The 17,905-nt window shown below is 41.6% G+C and overlaps 1 protein-coding gene across 6 annotated transcripts in view; it reads right to left on the bottom strand.

Moving 5' to 3' along the window:
• LRCH3 (leucine rich repeats and calponin homology domain containing 3) overlaps positions 1-17,905 on the bottom strand; it is a 121,702-nt gene that overhangs the window by 60,713 nt on the left and 43,084 nt on the right. For all 6 annotated transcript variants that reach the window (XM_078854342.1, XM_073359115.2, XM_073359112.2 and 3 more), the window contains exons 3-6: positions 15,786-15,912; positions 12,417-12,522; positions 12,133-12,269; positions 11,011-11,120 (exon numbers count right to left, since the gene is read on the bottom strand). In XM_078854342.1, the coding sequence (XP_078710468.1) occupies positions 11,011-11,120; positions 12,133-12,269; positions 12,417-12,522; positions 15,786-15,912 (480 nt within the window). The remainder of the gene's footprint in view (positions 1-11,010; positions 11,121-12,132; positions 12,270-12,416; positions 12,523-15,785; positions 15,913-17,905) is intronic.

The following is a 17,905-nucleotide window of genomic DNA, read 5'->3' as shown; positions in this document are numbered from 1 at the left end:
ATGTTTACACTGCAATTAGACACCCATGGCTGGCCCAGGCTCCTGGAACTCACGCTAAGGGGCTGTTTAATTGCGGTGGACATTCAGGCTCAGGCTGATGCCCTAGCTCTGGGACCCTCCCACCCCGCAGGGTCCTAGAGCCTGGGCTGCACCCCAAACCTAAATGCCTATACTGCAACTGAACAGCCCCTTAGCCCAAGCCAGCTGGCACAGGCCAGTCATGGCTTTTTAATTTCTGTGTAGACATACCCAAGGAGAGATTACTCACAATGTGCCATAATGGTGGTTCTTTGAGATGTGTGTCCCTGTGGGTGCTGCACTTCAAGTGTGCTTATACCACTTGTGCCTTTGACGGGAGATTTTTGGTAGCAGTACCCATTCAGGCCAGGCATGCAACTCTATGCTTCCTTATGCCCTGCTCTGAGGATACATAAGGCTACACAGGTGAACTGCCTTCAGTTCTTTCTCCACTGCCAAGTCCCCAGAGGAAACTCCAAAGCAGAGGGAAACGAAGGCAGGTAACAGAGCACCCATACGGACACACACAGTGAAGAACTCGTTACTGCACAAGGCAAGCAACTTCTTCTTCTTTGAGTAGTGTCCCTCTGGGTGCTCAACTGCAATTGACTACCAAACAGTTCCCCCAGCTGCACGGGGGGCTCTGGAACCAAGTCCAAGATTGAACACAATACAATACAGCATTTCCAATAGCAGCATCTGATCTAGAAGACTGGACCACTGCATAATGCTTGGAAAAGATACATATGGAAGACCAAGTGGCAGCCTTACAGATGTCCAGAGCAGAAACATTCTTGAGTAATGCCGTAGAAGTAGCTACAGATTTTATGGAATGGGCCAACGCCCTTGAAAGAGCTGAATATATGAAGTTATAGCACAAAAGGACACAATCAGAAATCCACCTGGAGTGTCTCTAAATCGCTGTGCCTTTAGATCTATCAGCAATAGTCACGAACAGTCTGCTTGACCTCCTAAACGACTTAGCCCTTTCCAAATAAAAGGCTAATGCACTTCTAACATCCAGAGTGTGTAAAAAAGGCCTTCACTCTGGACTGATGAGTCTTTGGGGGGAAAATGGATAATCTCGTTGATGTGAAGCTCATATGACACCTTAGGTAAAAATTGTGTGTGTGGATGTAACAAAACTCTGTCCTTGAAAAACACTGTAAATGGAGGATCTGCCATTACAGCCCCTATTTCTCCAATCCCACAAGCAGAGGTGGTAACCACCAGAAAGACAAATCTTCTGAGATAAATTAATGAGGGAAGAGGTAGCCGTTGGCTTAGACGGGGGCATAGGGCATCAAAGTACTGCATTCAAATCCCAGGTAGGAATGTGTTTCTAAACTTGGGAGAAAGTTTCCCAATCCTCTCAGAATCTTACAGTTGCAGGATGGGTGAAGAGTTAGAATCCCTCAACTGCTGAATGAAAGGCTGTTACCGCTGCCAAGTGCGCACTGATAGAGCTCATATAGAATCCTAACTTTTTCAACACTAGGAGGTAATCAAGGATGATCGAGGGGGAAGAATGAACAGGTACAACACTTCTGGACACACCACATGCTGAATCTTTTCCACTTGTGGAGGTAAGTGTATTTCGTGGAATCTTTCCTACTGTTCAGCAATGCCTGTTGCACTTCCTTAGAACAAGTCAACTAATGCCTCATGACCCACTGACAAGCCAAGCTTTGAGGCAAAGTATCTTCAGGTTGGGATGAAGAATGCAGCTGGCATCCTGAGAATGAAGACAAGGAATGGATGAGAGTCTGACAGCTTGACAGAGGGCTAGGTGAATCCGGTAAGGGTACCATATCTGCTTGAACTCTGTTGGGATTACTAATACAATTCTGGTTTTGTCATGCTTGATCTTCTTGATCACTTTCAGAATCAGGAGTGTTGGAGGAAATGCACATGGAAGGCCTCGTCCATGGAACGAGAAAGGCATCTCTAAAGAGAGAGGAAACCACTCCGCCCCTTAAACAAAAGCGTTTGCATATCTTGTTGGTCACAGTGGCAAAGAGGTCTATTTTTGGAACTCCCAAGTTCAAAAAATGTTATTGAGAATCTGAGGATCCTACTTCCATTCATAGTACTGGAAAAAGTGCCTGCTTTTGTCTGCTAACCTGTTTGTAGTTAAGGCAAGTTGCTGAAATAAGTTTGCAGTTGACTGTCCACCAGTTCCAGAGCTTTATTGTTTCAGTACAAAGGGAAGGGTACCTGGCCCATGCCTCTCAGCTGATGAAGAACGTACAAGCTATGTTGTCCATGAGAATCTTTATGTTTTTTTTCCTGATTAAAGGCAGGACATAGATACAGGCATTCCTGAGTTCCCTCTGTTTGAGGCGGTTGATATGTAGTTTGTCTCTGTTGGGCAGAGCATTTGCCCTGAATGGTGAGGGTCCCCAAGAGTACTGTCCCAGTTCATCATAGATGCATCCATTGTTATGATGATAGAGGGAGGAGACTGAACAAATGGAATCCCCATGCAGACATTGTCTAGGACCCTCCATCACTTGAGTGGAGACTAAGACCTGGCGAGGAACCGACAATAACTTGTTCAAGTTGTGTTTGGAGTATAAACAGTCTTGAGGTAGCCCTGGAAACATTGTAATGGTATGTGACAGACTCCATCTTTGAAGGTGAAGGCTGCTATATGTCCAAGTAATTGAAGACAACTTCTTATTGATGTCTGTAGGCTGATTTAATGTTTGAGAAGATTTCCTAACATTGAGCATCTGTTGGAGAGGAAGATAAGCCCCGGCTGGTGTAGCATCCAATGAATGCCTGTGAACTCTATTCTTTGTATGGGGCTCAAAGGGGATTTCTAGATGTTGAGCTTAACCCTAGATTGGGGAACAAAGATCTCATTGTCTTTACAGCATCAAAAACCTCATTGTAGGACCAGCCCATGACCAGCCAGTCATCAAGGTATTGACAGGAAGCCCTCCACATGACTACTGCTGTAGAGCAGCAGTGTTGGCTGCATCCAATAAGGCCTTTAGCTTTATTTTAGTTAACAGCTGACGCTCGTCAATAATAGCCTGAAACTGGTCACACTCCTCAGCCAGCAAATGCTCAGTAAAGGTTGTGAATTTGGTAAAACTTGAATGACTGTATTTAGCCATGACAGCTTGATAGTGTGTGATGCTAAATTGAAGAGTCACAGATGAGTAGGTCTTTCTGCCGAGTAGATTAAGGTATTTTTGTTCCTTATCATATGGTGTGGTCTTTGCACAATGTTGTTTGCCATGTTTTTTCACTGCCTCCACAACCAGGGAGTTCAATGTTGGATGGGTGAACAGAAATTCGGAGTCTCTAGCTGGGACATAATATTTTTCATGGGCCCTTTTACAAGCTGGTGGAATCATTGCAGGGATCTGCCAGATGGATTTGGCAGGATTCAGAGCCTCATTAAGAGGCAGAACAACTCAGGTGGAGGGAATCCATTGGAGGATATCTAGGAGCTTATGTTATGACTCTCTGACCTCTTCCAAGGGATCTGGAGGGAATCCGAAATGTGCTTCATTAACTCTTGGACGTGTCTGAAGTCATCAGTCATAGTTGGTTGGAGAGGCATAACCGCTTCATCTGGGGAAGATGAAGAAATATTTGTTTGGGGAGAAACCTCTTGATCTGTCCTGGCCTCCTGCTCTTCAAAGGATTCTTGTGCCTGACGTAACAGAAGAAAAGCAGTTGGAGTACGGGAGCATCTCCCTGTATACTTCGCATGAGAGAGACTAGGGGCATGTGACAATTGCAGACGATTTGCAGCCCGAGAAACCCAGTACCGCCACTGGAGAGGTCCGAAAGGCACTGGGGGTGGTATCCATCGGTTCTCAAACCAGGTTGGGGGGACAGGGGTCCATCTGTGGTACAACTCCCCACTCTTGACAAAAGTGTCAGGATGGAAATTCCTTGTCTGAAGTGTCAGGGAACCCTGGACTGAAATATCTGAATTGGAGGAAAATTCCTCCTCTTCAAGTGGGGGAGTCCCAACACTCTCTGAAGGCGCTGGAGAGTCAAGTGGTACTAAGAAAAGGTCCCACTTCAGTGACCATGCTTGTCTCGGTACTGAACCTTTCGGTACCAACTAACAAAGGAGATTCCAGCTCCTCCGAAACAAGTATATCCTTTGAAAATCTGAACTCTTGCGGTACCAGGTGGATTTGAAGAGTGGGACTGTTGTCAGTACTGAGGCCATACACTGCTCTGGTAAGTTCACTCGAGTTCAGTGGTTCTCAAATCCGGTCCGCTGCTTGTGCAGAGAAAGCCCCTGCCGGGCTAGACCGGTTTGTTTACCTGCCACGTCCGCAGGTTCGACCGATCACGTCTCCCACTGGCCGCGGTTTGCCACTCCAGGCCAATGGGGGCTGCGGGAAGGGCAGCCAGCATGTCCCTTGGCCCGGGCCACTTCCCGCAGCCCCCATTGGTCTGGAGCGGCAAACCGCGGCCAGTGGGAGCCGCGATTGGCCGAACCTGCGGACGTGGCAGGTAAACAAACTGATCCGGCCCGGCAGGGGCTTTCCCTGCACAAGCGGTGGACCGGCTTTCAGAACCACTGTGCTCTAGTTGACGTAGTCAGTACTGATGTGAGGCCTTGAGAGGTATTCAGACCATATGAGAAGCACAACATCTTCCCAGTACTGAGGCAGTCTTAGATGTCGATGGTACCAAAGGAATTTTGGGTAACATTCTCTTAGAGTTGGAAAGCTTTGATGTTGCAGTATCCTGCTTGTGCAGCACTGAAGGTCCCAGTATCAAGGCATGCTTGTTGCCCCTTTTCTCTGCAGAGCCTGGAGCCCTATACACAGGATCAGTACTGAGAGGGTCTGCAGCCTCAGACATACCCAGGGTGGAACATGAGGTCTCTGCAGCGGTCTTGCATTGCAGTGACTGAGGTCTTTTTGAGGTGGATTCTTCCTGTGGAGAATGACTCAGTTTTGTATGGGTTTTCTTCATGGATTTACCTTGGGTAGATCCAGGTGAACGTGACGAAGTTGACGGGGCACTGTGTTCACTCAGCAACTGATGTCCGGAGGGGGAAGGGTGTATCTCCTGGCCTGGACCTGAGGCCAACTGGAGGGAATGCTCCATCATTAAGAGTCTCAATTTTAGCTTCCAATTTTTTCTTGATTCACCCTTAAATGCAGAGCATATGGAGCACTTTTGTGGGACATCAGACTCTCCCAAGCAGCGGATACAACAGGAATGGCTGTCGCTGACCAAGATGCACTCCTGGCAACAGATGCACTGTTTGAAGCCCAGAGATCCTGGCATACCCCAGGGCAATGACGTCTAGCAGGGGAAGGTCCCCCTCCCAAAACGGGAAAGGGATCAAGAGAAAGATCTCCCAAATCCGTAAATAAAAAGTAAATAAAATAACTAAACAATAAAATAAAGACAGGTAACTACGCTAAGAGATTTCAAAGTAACGCATACTAATGCTCCATCTCAGGCCAAGGCAGTGGAGAAAGAACCGCGGGTGTTTCGCTCACACAGCGCTGTATAGCCTTAGAGCGAGGCATGAGGAAGCATAGGACACGTGTGCGGGCTGAACAGACACTGCAACCTAAAATCTCCAATTCAAGGAGAAAGGGGTGTGAGCACACATGAAATGGAATGCCCATAGGGATGTTACTCAAAGAGGAACTAAGGGATAAAGGACGAGGGAACAAAAGCTGCAAAAGTGAAATATGCTTATTTTTATGTACACATCTGCAAAAGCATCCACAGGCAGACCCTTAACCCTATACAAAGCCTCATTTAAGCTACTGGGGCTCTGACTCTATGGACCAATGTGCAGGATCTAGCACTATGTTTGTTCCTCTGAGTCTGTAAAAGATTTAAGTCATGTACTAAAGTCTGGGGATGGTATCTGGAATGAAGGCAAGAATGGAACTCAGTGATGCTAAACAAAGTTAATATTCACATTAGGGATCCTTCAGCAACAAAGATGGGAAGGGAACCACACCTCACTTCTTTTGGGTGAGAGGAGAAAAGAATAATCCTGAAATTGCTCAGTGTAGTTAAAAAAAAACCCTTTGGATTTTTAAATGTATTAGCTGTGTCATGCCTTTTGTTCTATAGAAAGAGTTAACAATGCCTACAGTGGCCCCAGGAATACATAGCTATAAGACACTGTAGTCTACTTTTAAGGCAAAAAAAAAAAATCCTAACAAAGTACTCTGCATTATACAGACAATAGTAATATTGTTTTTCAATTAAAGACCAGCTGGGGAAAGAAAACTTCAGGTAGCACATGTAACAGCCTACATAGTGACCACATTCAAACCAATAATTCACAACATCGAAATACTGGATTAAAACCACTGTTTTTTTAGAAATTATAAAAGGAAAAATAAAATGAGAAATGGGTTCCCACATGACACACTACAATAATTCCATTTTAATCATGACTACATCAGTATTCTGAGAATCTAAAGAGAAACCAATTTTGCACTGAACAAGCACTTAAAATTGAAGAAGATCAAAATTCAATAGTTAAAAATCAAACAGTATTTTTCCTTTTGGATTACATTTTCTTCATATTCTATCCCTCCTATTCAATTACAGTTTTTAAAAAATACTTCATCACTGAGACAGTCTGGTAACTCAGAAATTCAGTTACAGTTCACAGTTCCTACGCTCTCCCCTACTTCTGAAAACAGAGGGTTACTGACTGCTCAGGGCTTTATATGTTCATTACAGACAACAGCCTTTAAGAAATCCTCAGAGACTGCAGATCCTATTCCTCACTGACTAGCTGGCTAAAGCAGCAATAATTAAGCAACAAGACAGTGGGCAGTACATTTTTACAGCATGCCTGGGTTCCAATGCATAAGGCATGACGCTGAAAGTAGAGTAGCTAACCACCTGAGAAGTGCAATAATCACTTTGAAATGCAGTGTCTAAAGTACCTTTTTGTAATGAAAATAAATGTAATCCATAAAAATAAGGGGAACAAGATGTGCACTGACATGAAGAGATCATCCCTCGCAGTCAGAGTTCTGAAGTCACATTGTAATACATGCATATACTTCAATCTCCTTTCTATCCACGGAATATAACTACCAGACCCTTTCAAAACAATCAGTACAACTGATTCCTACTCCAGAGACCCATGTATCAGTACTTCAAACTTTTATGTCTTGCATTCCAGACTCACCCTCCCTACCTCAACACTGAACCTAGTGCTAGGCTCCTGCGAGGCACTGCTGCTGCCTCCCTTCCATTCAGTTATGCATGATCCAATGTTGAGCTTGAGTGCTCCACATTTCAGTCACACAGCTAAGAGATTGGTCTAGAACAGCCCAAAGGTTAAAGGTCACATAACTTAATAGGAGTCTAAAGACACTGATCGGTACAGTCAATATCTTATTCTGGTAAACAGATACAATTGTCTGAAAGACTGGGAACCAGTTCTCTATTGAAAATGGTAGTAACAATTAAATAAAGCAATAGTTTTAAAACCTGGGTAAAACATAGGAGAGAGCACTGGTATTGTGTTTAGGGTAACTTTACATGAGTCCAAAAAAAAAAAAAAAAAAGGCAGTGTGGGCCAGCAGCAAAATTCTCAGTTAGAAATATTTATAGATAAAGAAGCCAAAATTTTCTCCTGGCAGAATCTACAATGATTTAGTGCTTCTGATTTCACTAGCAGCACTACAAGTTTGTCCACTTAATCAGAGAATTTTACATTTGTGTAAAACTTCAGTGAAATTACTACATATGACACCTGCATTATTCTTATGAATACTGTATGTGACTGTTTCCCTCTTCAGTTTTGTACTGCTGCCTACTTGAACGCAAAGGTTAAGTCAGACCAGAGCTGAGGGTTGGTCTAGGCAGGAAATGCAACAAGGACCAAGGCTAGTCTACACTGCAGCTGTGAGGCGTAATTCCCAGCTTGAGTAGATGTACATGTGCTAGCTCAAGCAGAAATGCATAAAAATAGCAGGTTTCAGAGTGACAGCCGTGTTAGTCTGTATTCGCAAAAAGAAAAGGAGTACTTGTGGCACCTTAGAGACTAACCAATTTATTTGAGCATGAGCTTTCGTGAGCTACAGCTCACTTCATCGGATGCATACCGTGGAAACTGCAGCAGACTTTATATGCACACAGAGAATATGAAACAATACCTCCTCCCACCCCACTGTCCTGCTGGTAATAGCTTATCTAAAGTGATCATCAGGTTGGGCCATTTCCAGCACAAATACAGGTTTTCTCACCCTCCACCAAACCTGGATTTGTGCTGGAAATGGCCCAACCTGATGATCACTTTAGATAAGCTATTACCAGCAGGACAGTGGGGTGGGAGGAGGTATTGTTTCATATTCTCTGTGTGCATATAAAGTCTGCTGCAGTTTCCACGGTATGCATCCGATGAAGTGAGCTGTAGCTCACGAAAGCTCATGCTCAAATAAATTGGTTAGTCTCTAAGGTGCCACAAGTACTCCTTTTCTTTTTATAAAAATAGCAGTGTGGCAGTAGACGCCTGGGTGGTGGCTTGAGCTAGTTGCCTCGGTACAATCACTCTGAGATCCTAGGTACGTACTCAGGCAGTTAATCCGAGCAGCTGCACATGCAGCCACACTGCTATTTTTAGCATGCTAATTTAAGCAGAGCTAGCACATGGAAGTCTACCTGAGCTGGGAACTACACCTCCCAGCTGCAGGGCACACATAGCCTAAGAGAGAAGACAGCCGCAGGCACACGCTTTCAAAGAAGTCCACTCCAAAATTCCACCCCAGAAGGTAAAGCCACAAGGCCTGACACCTGCTGGGGTGCACTCAGTGAGACCCTGAGAAAGGACTGTCATGCAGTTAGCTTGGTAACTGTCACATTAGCTTTGAAACCAGCTTTACATCAACTCAGGTTTAATTCCATGCTTTTTCAAATTGCCCAGGGTCACTATATAACCTCCACAGAGCAAAAGACAAAGGTCAGGTACATACATATATGCTGATTATTTTTAGTTTTTTCAACAGCCTGTGAAATCGCTGACCAACAGCTCTGTTGACTTGCCTATGGGCATTAACTGGATTACACTGTATTGTGCAGGAGTTGTTCTGTTCTTTCATCTCAGAAATTCTAGAAGAAATTCTGACTTTGGGCAGCAGCTTATCTTCTCCATTGGCTCCTTTATGTTGGTTCCTACAGAAATCTATTGTCTTCCACACATATTTGCTCAATATGCATGTGAAGCCACTGTGGGAGCCACTAAAAGAGACTGGTAAGTGATATAATCAGTACATGAGCAACAAAGAGTTCTATGCCATCTCTCTTATCCACTTCAGATATATCTACTTTCATGCTGCCTGGCAGGGATGGAGACATGGACAAAAGCAAGCCAGTCCACACATGCTTGAAGTAAAACTGACCATCTGGAGGAGGCACTGTGAGTGGGTTCTGCCCAAGCTTTTATATTAGTACTGTGAATAATGGAAAAATATGTGAATTCTTTCATTACATGAAATGAAAATCTTTTCAATAAACACATACTCTACTTATCGATCTTATGCTTTTCAAAAGAAAAACTACAATGGAGATCAATAGCTTTAGATACAGTTGGTTGGACTGGGCAATTTATGTCACAATGAAGGTGCCCTAATTTCCTTAGCCTTTCTGAATACAGATGCTCCTTAGATCCCTGTATCAGCTTCTTTTTTGCAATATGCACTTTATTACAATAAGAAACTAAGACAGCATTATAAATTTAGCTAACAAAAGACCTAAATAATTTTAATCTAAACAGTATTCCAAATGCGGCCTCACCAGCGTCACATACAAGCTAGAATCACATACTCTGATTTATATGCCACAACTTTATTTGTCTCAAATAGCACCTGATTGTGCTAGGTGTGATTACTCTCTAAAGAGACAAGTGACTTTCAGAAAGCGTTCATGTTGACCCCATCTGGAAAGGTGCTTACCAAATGTGGATTCTAGACTTGATGAGGAGCTGTCTGTTGGCATAAAGTCTCCTTCATAGGCCTTTGGTACAACTGCACTGGCTTATTAGATTTATTTATTAATCGTGTTCAGCCCATGGTGCATGTTATAGATATATATTTCCTCTGGCTCAGTGTTAGTTTGTCTGATCACTGAGAATATATTATTTTTCTTCTAGTTAGTCTCCTACCTCATTACTTTGCTTTTCTCTAAAATGTGTAGTATAAATATATAGTGTACTCCTACTTTTCACTAGACATCTTAATTTAGAAGCTGATGTGGTTGACTGTTCTAATACCTGTTTCAGAGTAGCAGCCCTGTTAGTCTGTATTCGAAAAAAGAAAAGGAGGACTTGTGGCACCTTAGAGACTAACAAATTTATTTGAGCATAAGCTTTCGTGAGCTATAGCTCACTTCATCGAATGCATCCGATGAAGTGAGCTGTAACTCACAAAAGCTTATGCTCAAATAAATGTGTTAGTTTCTAAGGTGCCACAAGTCCTCCTTTTCTTCTTTCTAATTCCTGAGTTACTGTATTAAGCATTTGTGCCAAATGAAAGCCTGCCAAGAATAAAACAGTTTACTAAAGGGGTGGGATCAGCACTTATACCTGTAGTTACAGCAGAACAGTTATACAATCATGTACAAAAGATTAAAAATCACAACAATGTTAGACTGTAGTAGATATTGGGAAAACCCTAAGATTTTATTCAGTAAAAACATAGATTAATGTCTTAAAAATAGAACTTCCTTCTACCATAGCCTGAAGACACCAAACTTTTTTTTTCCCTCAAGAGTGTGTGCCCTTTAGCACTGGCTGAATTGTGATATTACTTCATTTTTCCTTCTAAACTGTCTTGACTGGACTCCTGCTAGAACGGCTCACAGGGTGACACACACCACATTGTTCTTCAAGGCCACAATTATTGGTGAAATGTACACTAACCAACAATCAGTGGATCTAGTTTCTGCCTCTTCTGAATTCAGGAGAGTAGACAAGTTTTCCCCAATCCACATCAAACAGAATATGCACAAACTTACCAAGAGCCAAATCCTATGGGCCTCCTATCATAATCAGGCAAGTCTTGAGCGATCTTGCACGCTTCTATGTTCAGGTATTTAAATATGTGGATTTTTCCTTTTATGCATATCTACAAAAAAGGAAATCCATAAACATATTGAGCACTTTATTTCATCAAAGCGCTGTACAGACATTAACTAGCTGTTGTGAATAATGTATTACTCAAAGGTCAATAAATAAATGCTTATAACATCCTTACAGCTCTTCATCCATTTTTTGAACCTTCCCCCATTACAAACAACTGCATTGAAGTGTCACAGAATATATGTATAATAAAAAACTGGAAGCTTTTTCCAAAAACATCTGGACTCTGTGGAGCCCTTTCTGTAAACTTGCTCATAATGGTTTATCATGTCAATGATCTTCTCTGAACAAGGAGCTATATGTATTTGTAAGGGGTAAAACTTGGAACTACAGCAGAGGCATGCAAACCTTGACCAACCTAGGTGGCAATGGCAGCTTGCCAAGAGACAGGCCTAATTTGAATCAAGTGAAGTCACTTCTAACTCCCTTCATCTTTAATATGGAGGTAGAATCTATGGAAACTATAAGTCACAGCACTTCCCACTCTGATTCAGAGGAAGCAGGTCATTCCCCAGAGCTATACATACATACTAAAGATGAAGTCAGCCATTGACCACATTGTATTTAGCCTGCAAGCTGCATTTTGGGCAGGCTGCCGTAAAATGAATGAAAATGCATTGCACTTTTAGTTTCCCAGTTCACTACTTCAACAGCAGAATGGCTCAAAAATGTTTTTTGTTCATAGCTCTTCTTCTCCCCCAAAGCTTACTCTGATCTAGAGCCACTTGCTTATTTTACTTATACTGTACAATGAGATTTTTATTCAAAAGGTTAACAAAGGAATTCCTACAGTAACCACATACCTACTAGCAGCAGAACTAAATTAAGGGAAGTGGAAGAGTATTTCTGCCATGGGTTTCTTTAAGGTCTCTAGAGAAATACAGGTTCTTTAAAATCTTACTGTTCACAAAAGAAAGTTTTAAACCATTCAGTTTCAAATCTCATTTTACATCCTCTAGTGAAAATAGCAGACATTCTAATTCCAAATTATAATTCACCTGTGCAGGGGGTGACTGTAGCGGGTTGTTGTCTAGTGTGATTGTCTGAAGATGCCTGAGGTTCCGATAACAAACAGGGATTGTTGTGATTTTATTGCAGGAGAAATCTAATCGAATCAAAGACAATTCTGCAAGTTCTGGAGATAGAAAACAAACATTCAATCTAGTAGATATAATAAACAATATGCTTACTACTAGCTCTTAGGAAAACAAGCTTTAAAAAGAATAAAAGTGTCAAAAATCTCAGTTGTTACATATGACAGACTTTCATCCGCTGATCTCACCTTCAGGTAAATGCACCAAATGATTTCTTCTGATGTTCAGGTCACGCAAAGACTCCAGTCTGCCAATCTGTGGAGGTATTGTCTGTATTTCATTACAGCTCACATCCTGCAAAACAAAACTACGAAGTGAGACACTGTTTTGATACTGTTTCAGAGTAGTAGCCGTGTTAGTCTGTATTCGCAAAAAGAAAAGGAGTACTTGTGGCACCTTAGAGACTAACCAATTTATTTGAGCATAAGCTTTCGTGAGCTACAGCTCACTTCATTGGATGCATTGAAGGAGCTGTAGCTCACGAAAGCTTATGCTCAAATAAATTTGTTAGTCTCTAAAGTGCCACAAGTACTCCTTTTCTTTTTGCTTTGATACTGTCAGCCTGTTTAAATAAATCCCAATGCTAGCAGGCAATTCCTGCCTTCTGGTTTTGTAGGTGTATGTACATTAACCCTGACAGGCAGTGTTTTATTTATAAACTTGAAAAAAATAAACACTTTTATGACACCTAAGATTGTCAAAGTGCTTTACTAACATTCATTAAGTTTCAGCACTGTGACAAAGTTAAGTATTAATTATCCCCATTTTACAGATGGGGAAACAGAAGCACAAAATAATTTTTTCAGTGTCCCAACAACAGCAGAGCAAAGAAAAGAATGAACCCAGGAGAAATGACACTAGATCATAAAAGCTCTTTAGACAAGTGACACATAATGATATTTCCATGTATAGTAAGTTAGCAAACTAGCATGTTAGTGTACATTTCTATCATTCCTCCACAGATTGTCCATTTCCCATTCCTCCACAGACTCTGAAGCAGGAGAGCCTGGAGACACACTACCTGCCATGTACTTTATCTGGATATTTTCAAGGGCCTATCTCAAAACCTCTACGCAAATTTACAACATTTAGAACATACAAAAGGATAAAATACATACTAAATTGCCAGTACAAAAGCCAGCCCAGACTAAATAACTCACCCAAAAATAATATTAACCTCACACGCATCTGGGCATTAGCAGGTGTATGCAGCAGACAGCCAGGGAACAAAGTGAGAAGCTCTAGTAGAGCTATGTGGTGTAGCCCTTAGCTCTACCAGTGCACCTCACTTCTCACTATTTGTCTTTTACTGAGAGTCAAGCTTTTAAAAAAAATCTCAAATGTACACACACGAGGAATACTCAGAGTATATCATTAAAGAATATATGCTTGTAGGCCTGAAACGTGCACATGCGAATCCCTTATGCTTAACAATCTGTCCCACCTTGTATTTAGCTCAGATGCTCTGCTTACTTTTTCCAGGAAGAAGAGCTCTGTGAAGCTTGAAAACTTGTCCCTTGTACCAACAGAAGCTGGTCCAATAAAAGATATTACCTTGCTGTCCTTGTCTCTCCCATTAAAGAATACACGTACTTTTGTAATTATATGCCATTCCCAAATATGAGTTACACACTTATCAAGATTCCATTGCAATTGTCTCCAACATGTCAAGTTGACTAGATTGTTTTTTAAATCCACAAGTTTCATAAACACACTGAAAAACTAAATTAAAAGCTGAAGTATTTGAAAAAAAATAAGATAGCTATCTGTATAGGAGCGACCAATTCCCACCAAGAATATCCCTGGGTGGCAGATAAGTGGAATGTCCTGCAGATACGCAGGACACCTGCAAATATTCAGTAAGCCATTGCAGACCAACTGGCGACATGTCTCAGGATGGGTAGCTGGTGGCATGGCTACCTCTATAAAATATCACTCCCTAAGATCAGGACAACAAGAAGAATAAAGACTGCCTTAAAATAAGTTTTGCTGGGGCAGGGGAGGCTAGGAGAAATAAAATTCCAATTTCAAGCCTAAGGTATCAGGTTTGGACAGCTGACCTGTAAAGCTCATCCAATAGACACGTTCATGAAAACTGATGTCCATGTCAAGTGTACCTCCGAGGGCTAGGGTGTTCCTCACAATTGACATCCAACAGCCTTGTCTGACTGTTGTAACTTGGCAAAGGTTGCTAAAGCTAAAGAAGTGAGTGAGCCAGCCCAGATCCACTCTAGGACAGCTGGAAAATGAAGTAAGTACAGTAGAACTTCAGTGTATCAGGGCAACATTTCTAGCTAGAGCTTTCAGGCATTCATTACAAATACTAGAATATTGTGTCCAGTTCTGGTGTCCACACTTCAAGATGGATCTTATGATGTGAATCTTACGGGGGTTAATCTGTTCAGCTTATCGAAGAGAAGTGAGAGGTGACCTGACCACTGTGTCCAGGTATTTTTACATGGAAAAGTTATCGGCTAGTGGGGGATTTGCAGTCTTGCAGACCAGGACATAACAAGATCCAATGGCTGGAAGCTGAAGTTAGACAAGCACAACCTTAAAATAAGCTGCAATTTCCCAGCAATTAGGATAATTAAACACTGGAACATCTAACCAGGGCTGGGGGTGGACTCACCATCACTTGAAGTCTTTACAATGAGATTAGGTTTCTATCTAAAATACTGCTTTAATCCATAAAGCATAGATCACCTACTAGGATCATTTGGGCATACCCCACCTAACCAATTCCCTGAGACTGCAGGGGCGTGGGCATTAGTGGCACCTAACTCTTTCCTGTTCTCTGCCTGTGGCACACAACAGTTAGTCTCCTGAGGACTGAAATGCTTTAGTCTAACTCAAGTTACTGGGCTCAACACAGGGGTAACTGGGCAAAAATAAATGGTCTGTGATATATAGCAGGTCAGACCAGATGATCTATTGATCCCTTCTGGTCTTACACTCTATGAACAAATAATGCCATATATATCACCACTCGCAACTGTCTCTACCAGATACGGAGAGATCCTGGGACATCAGACACTAGCTATTACAGGACTGTATACTCTTATTTATAGGATAATATGTGTATGGCAGGGAGCTGGACTCACCCACACGGAACTTTTACTTGGAATGCAGAATATATGATAAATTAATGTGGATGTCTTAGTAGCACTGTATTTGTTTAAACAAAGTTCCATTCTGATTCTATCTTAGGTATTTATCTAGACCCCATTACTGTTGTATCTGAGCACCTCACAACCTTTAAACTGTATTTATTCTCATAACACCCTAGTGAGCCAGGGCAGTACTATTATCCCCATGTTACAGATGGGGAACTGAGGCACAGAGAGACTTGCCCAAAGTCACACAGGAAGTCTGTGGCACATCAAAGAATTGAACCTGGTCTCATGAGTCCTGGACTAGTATCCTAATCACTGGACCATCCTTCCTCCCTCAGTTGAATAAAGCTATTTCATCTCAATGAAATTTAAACCCACTAGAGCAAATGATTTATAAATTAAGGACTGAACAGCAATTATTAACAATAAGTATATACTCACAAGCTCTGTCAGGTGTCTGAGCTGTCCAATTTCTTCAGGTAGTGAGACCAACTTATTATTACTTGCTATCAAAACTTTCAACGGTAGACTACACATGTGTACTGGCAATGTTGAAAGCTGGTTTCGACTTTTGGGTAGGAAAAAAAAAAGTCAGAATACGGGAAGAGACCATTTACCAATTTTAACACAACATAAGAGAATCCCCAAATCACGTACTCTATTTTGACAGGATGTAAGAGCATCAAGTCAGTTTCGACACACATTTATAGGTGAGCTGGTAGCTCGCAGTTTCTTCTTTACACATCTTTCTTATCCTTTGCTTTATCAAGATGTGTTGTAAACAGAAGCTCTGAATCTGGTACTACTCCTGGCAGATGGGGAGATAGGGCATTTTTGTAGGAGACTTTTAGGCTCTGGAGCTTACTTCCTCTTTCAGAGTCTCGTCATATTTATGCATCATGCAGATACCATTTTCTTATTTTTTTTTTACTGCGCATTAGCATGTGGGGAACAGCGTAGGGTAGAATCAGCATATTACTTGCTCAGTAGAAATGTTAAGTGTGTGTTTTAATTATTTAATTTGTAATAGGGCCAATTATCATGGTGATAAACATTTAAGAAATCCTTGTCACAATGAATTTGGACATGTTACAATGCAGTATTTGACACATCACAATTTATGACCATCAAAGCAAACATGAGGTCATGTAACTGGACTGCAACCTCAGTGAATGAATCAGACAGGAAAAGGTTGGTTTATAAAACGAGAATGCTATGATTTATTTGTAAACGGAAGCAATCAGACTGGAAAATGACTAGAAAACTAGCGAAAAGTTAATGTTACCTTAAGGAGATTTTAACAAGATATTAAACTCAAGTTTATTAAAATATGGCATTGTTCTTCTCGTGTGTGGAGTCTAAATTTCCCACTACAAAATCCTACTCCTGAGCAGTACATGAACTAATGTCAGCTGGTATCAAGGGATAATAATTTGAAATACACCTGTTGGAGATCACAGCAATAGGAAATCCATCTCTGACTCACATCCTATTCCTACAATGCACATCATAAAGCAAAAAAGGAAGATAAGCAAAAAGTAATTGGCAAAGGGGTAACACCAGATATAATGCAAAATGTTTTTGTTTTTTCTTAACTAGTACCATTACTAGTTTGTGAACAGGGGTTCTGCATACCTCTTAAAACATTGGCTTTAATAATGCAGGTTGCAGTATAGAGTTGAACTTCAATAATAGGCTACAACACGGTTATATTACAGGTCAGGAAATTAATTTTTATTACAGGTAGACATATGTATTTATGTTTTGTAAAAAACTGTTTAAAAGCTACCAGAGCAATGTACTCAAAGGAAAATTCCCTGTACTTTATTAGAAGTTGCAATTAAATACTTCTCTTTCTTGGTTTCAGAGTAACAGCCGTGTTAGTCTGTATTCGCAAAAAGAAAAGGAGTACTTGTGGCACCTTAGAGACTAACCAATTTATTTGAGCATGAGCTTTCGTGAGCTACAGCTCACTTCATCGGATGCATACTGTGGAAAGTGTAGAAGATCTTTTTATATACACACAACGCATGAAAAAATACCTCCTAACACCCCACTCTCCTGCTGGTAATAGCTTATCTAAAGTGATCACTCTCCTTACAATATGTATGATAATCAAGTTGGGCCGCTTTCAGCACAAATCCAGGTTCTCTCCCACCTCCCCCCCCCCCAAACCCACTCTCCTGCTGGTAACAGCTTATCTAAAGTGACCACTCTCCTTACACTGTGTATGATAATCAAGGTGGGCCATTTCCAGCACAAATCCAGGGTTTAACAAGAACATCTTGGGGGGGAGGGGGGTAGGAAAAAACAAGGGGAAATAGGTTACCTTGCGAAATGACTTAGCCACTCCCAGTCTCTATTCAAGCCTAAGTTAATTGTATCAAATTTGCAAATGAATTCCAATTCAACAGTTTCTCGCTGGAGTCCGGATCTGAAGTTTTTTGTTGTAATATCACAACTTTCATGTCTGTAATCGCGTGACCAGAGAGATTGAAGTGTTCTCCGACTGGTTTATGAATGTTATAATTCTTGACATCTGATTTGTGTCCATTTATTCT

The sequence above is a fragment of the Lepidochelys kempii genome, chromosome 9, assembly GCF_965140285.1.
Source record: "Lepidochelys kempii isolate rLepKem1 chromosome 9, rLepKem1.hap1, whole genome shotgun sequence".
NCBI lineage: Eukaryota > Metazoa > Chordata > Testudines > Cheloniidae > Lepidochelys > Lepidochelys kempii.
This window is presented reverse-complemented; position numbering and strand designations above follow the sequence as displayed.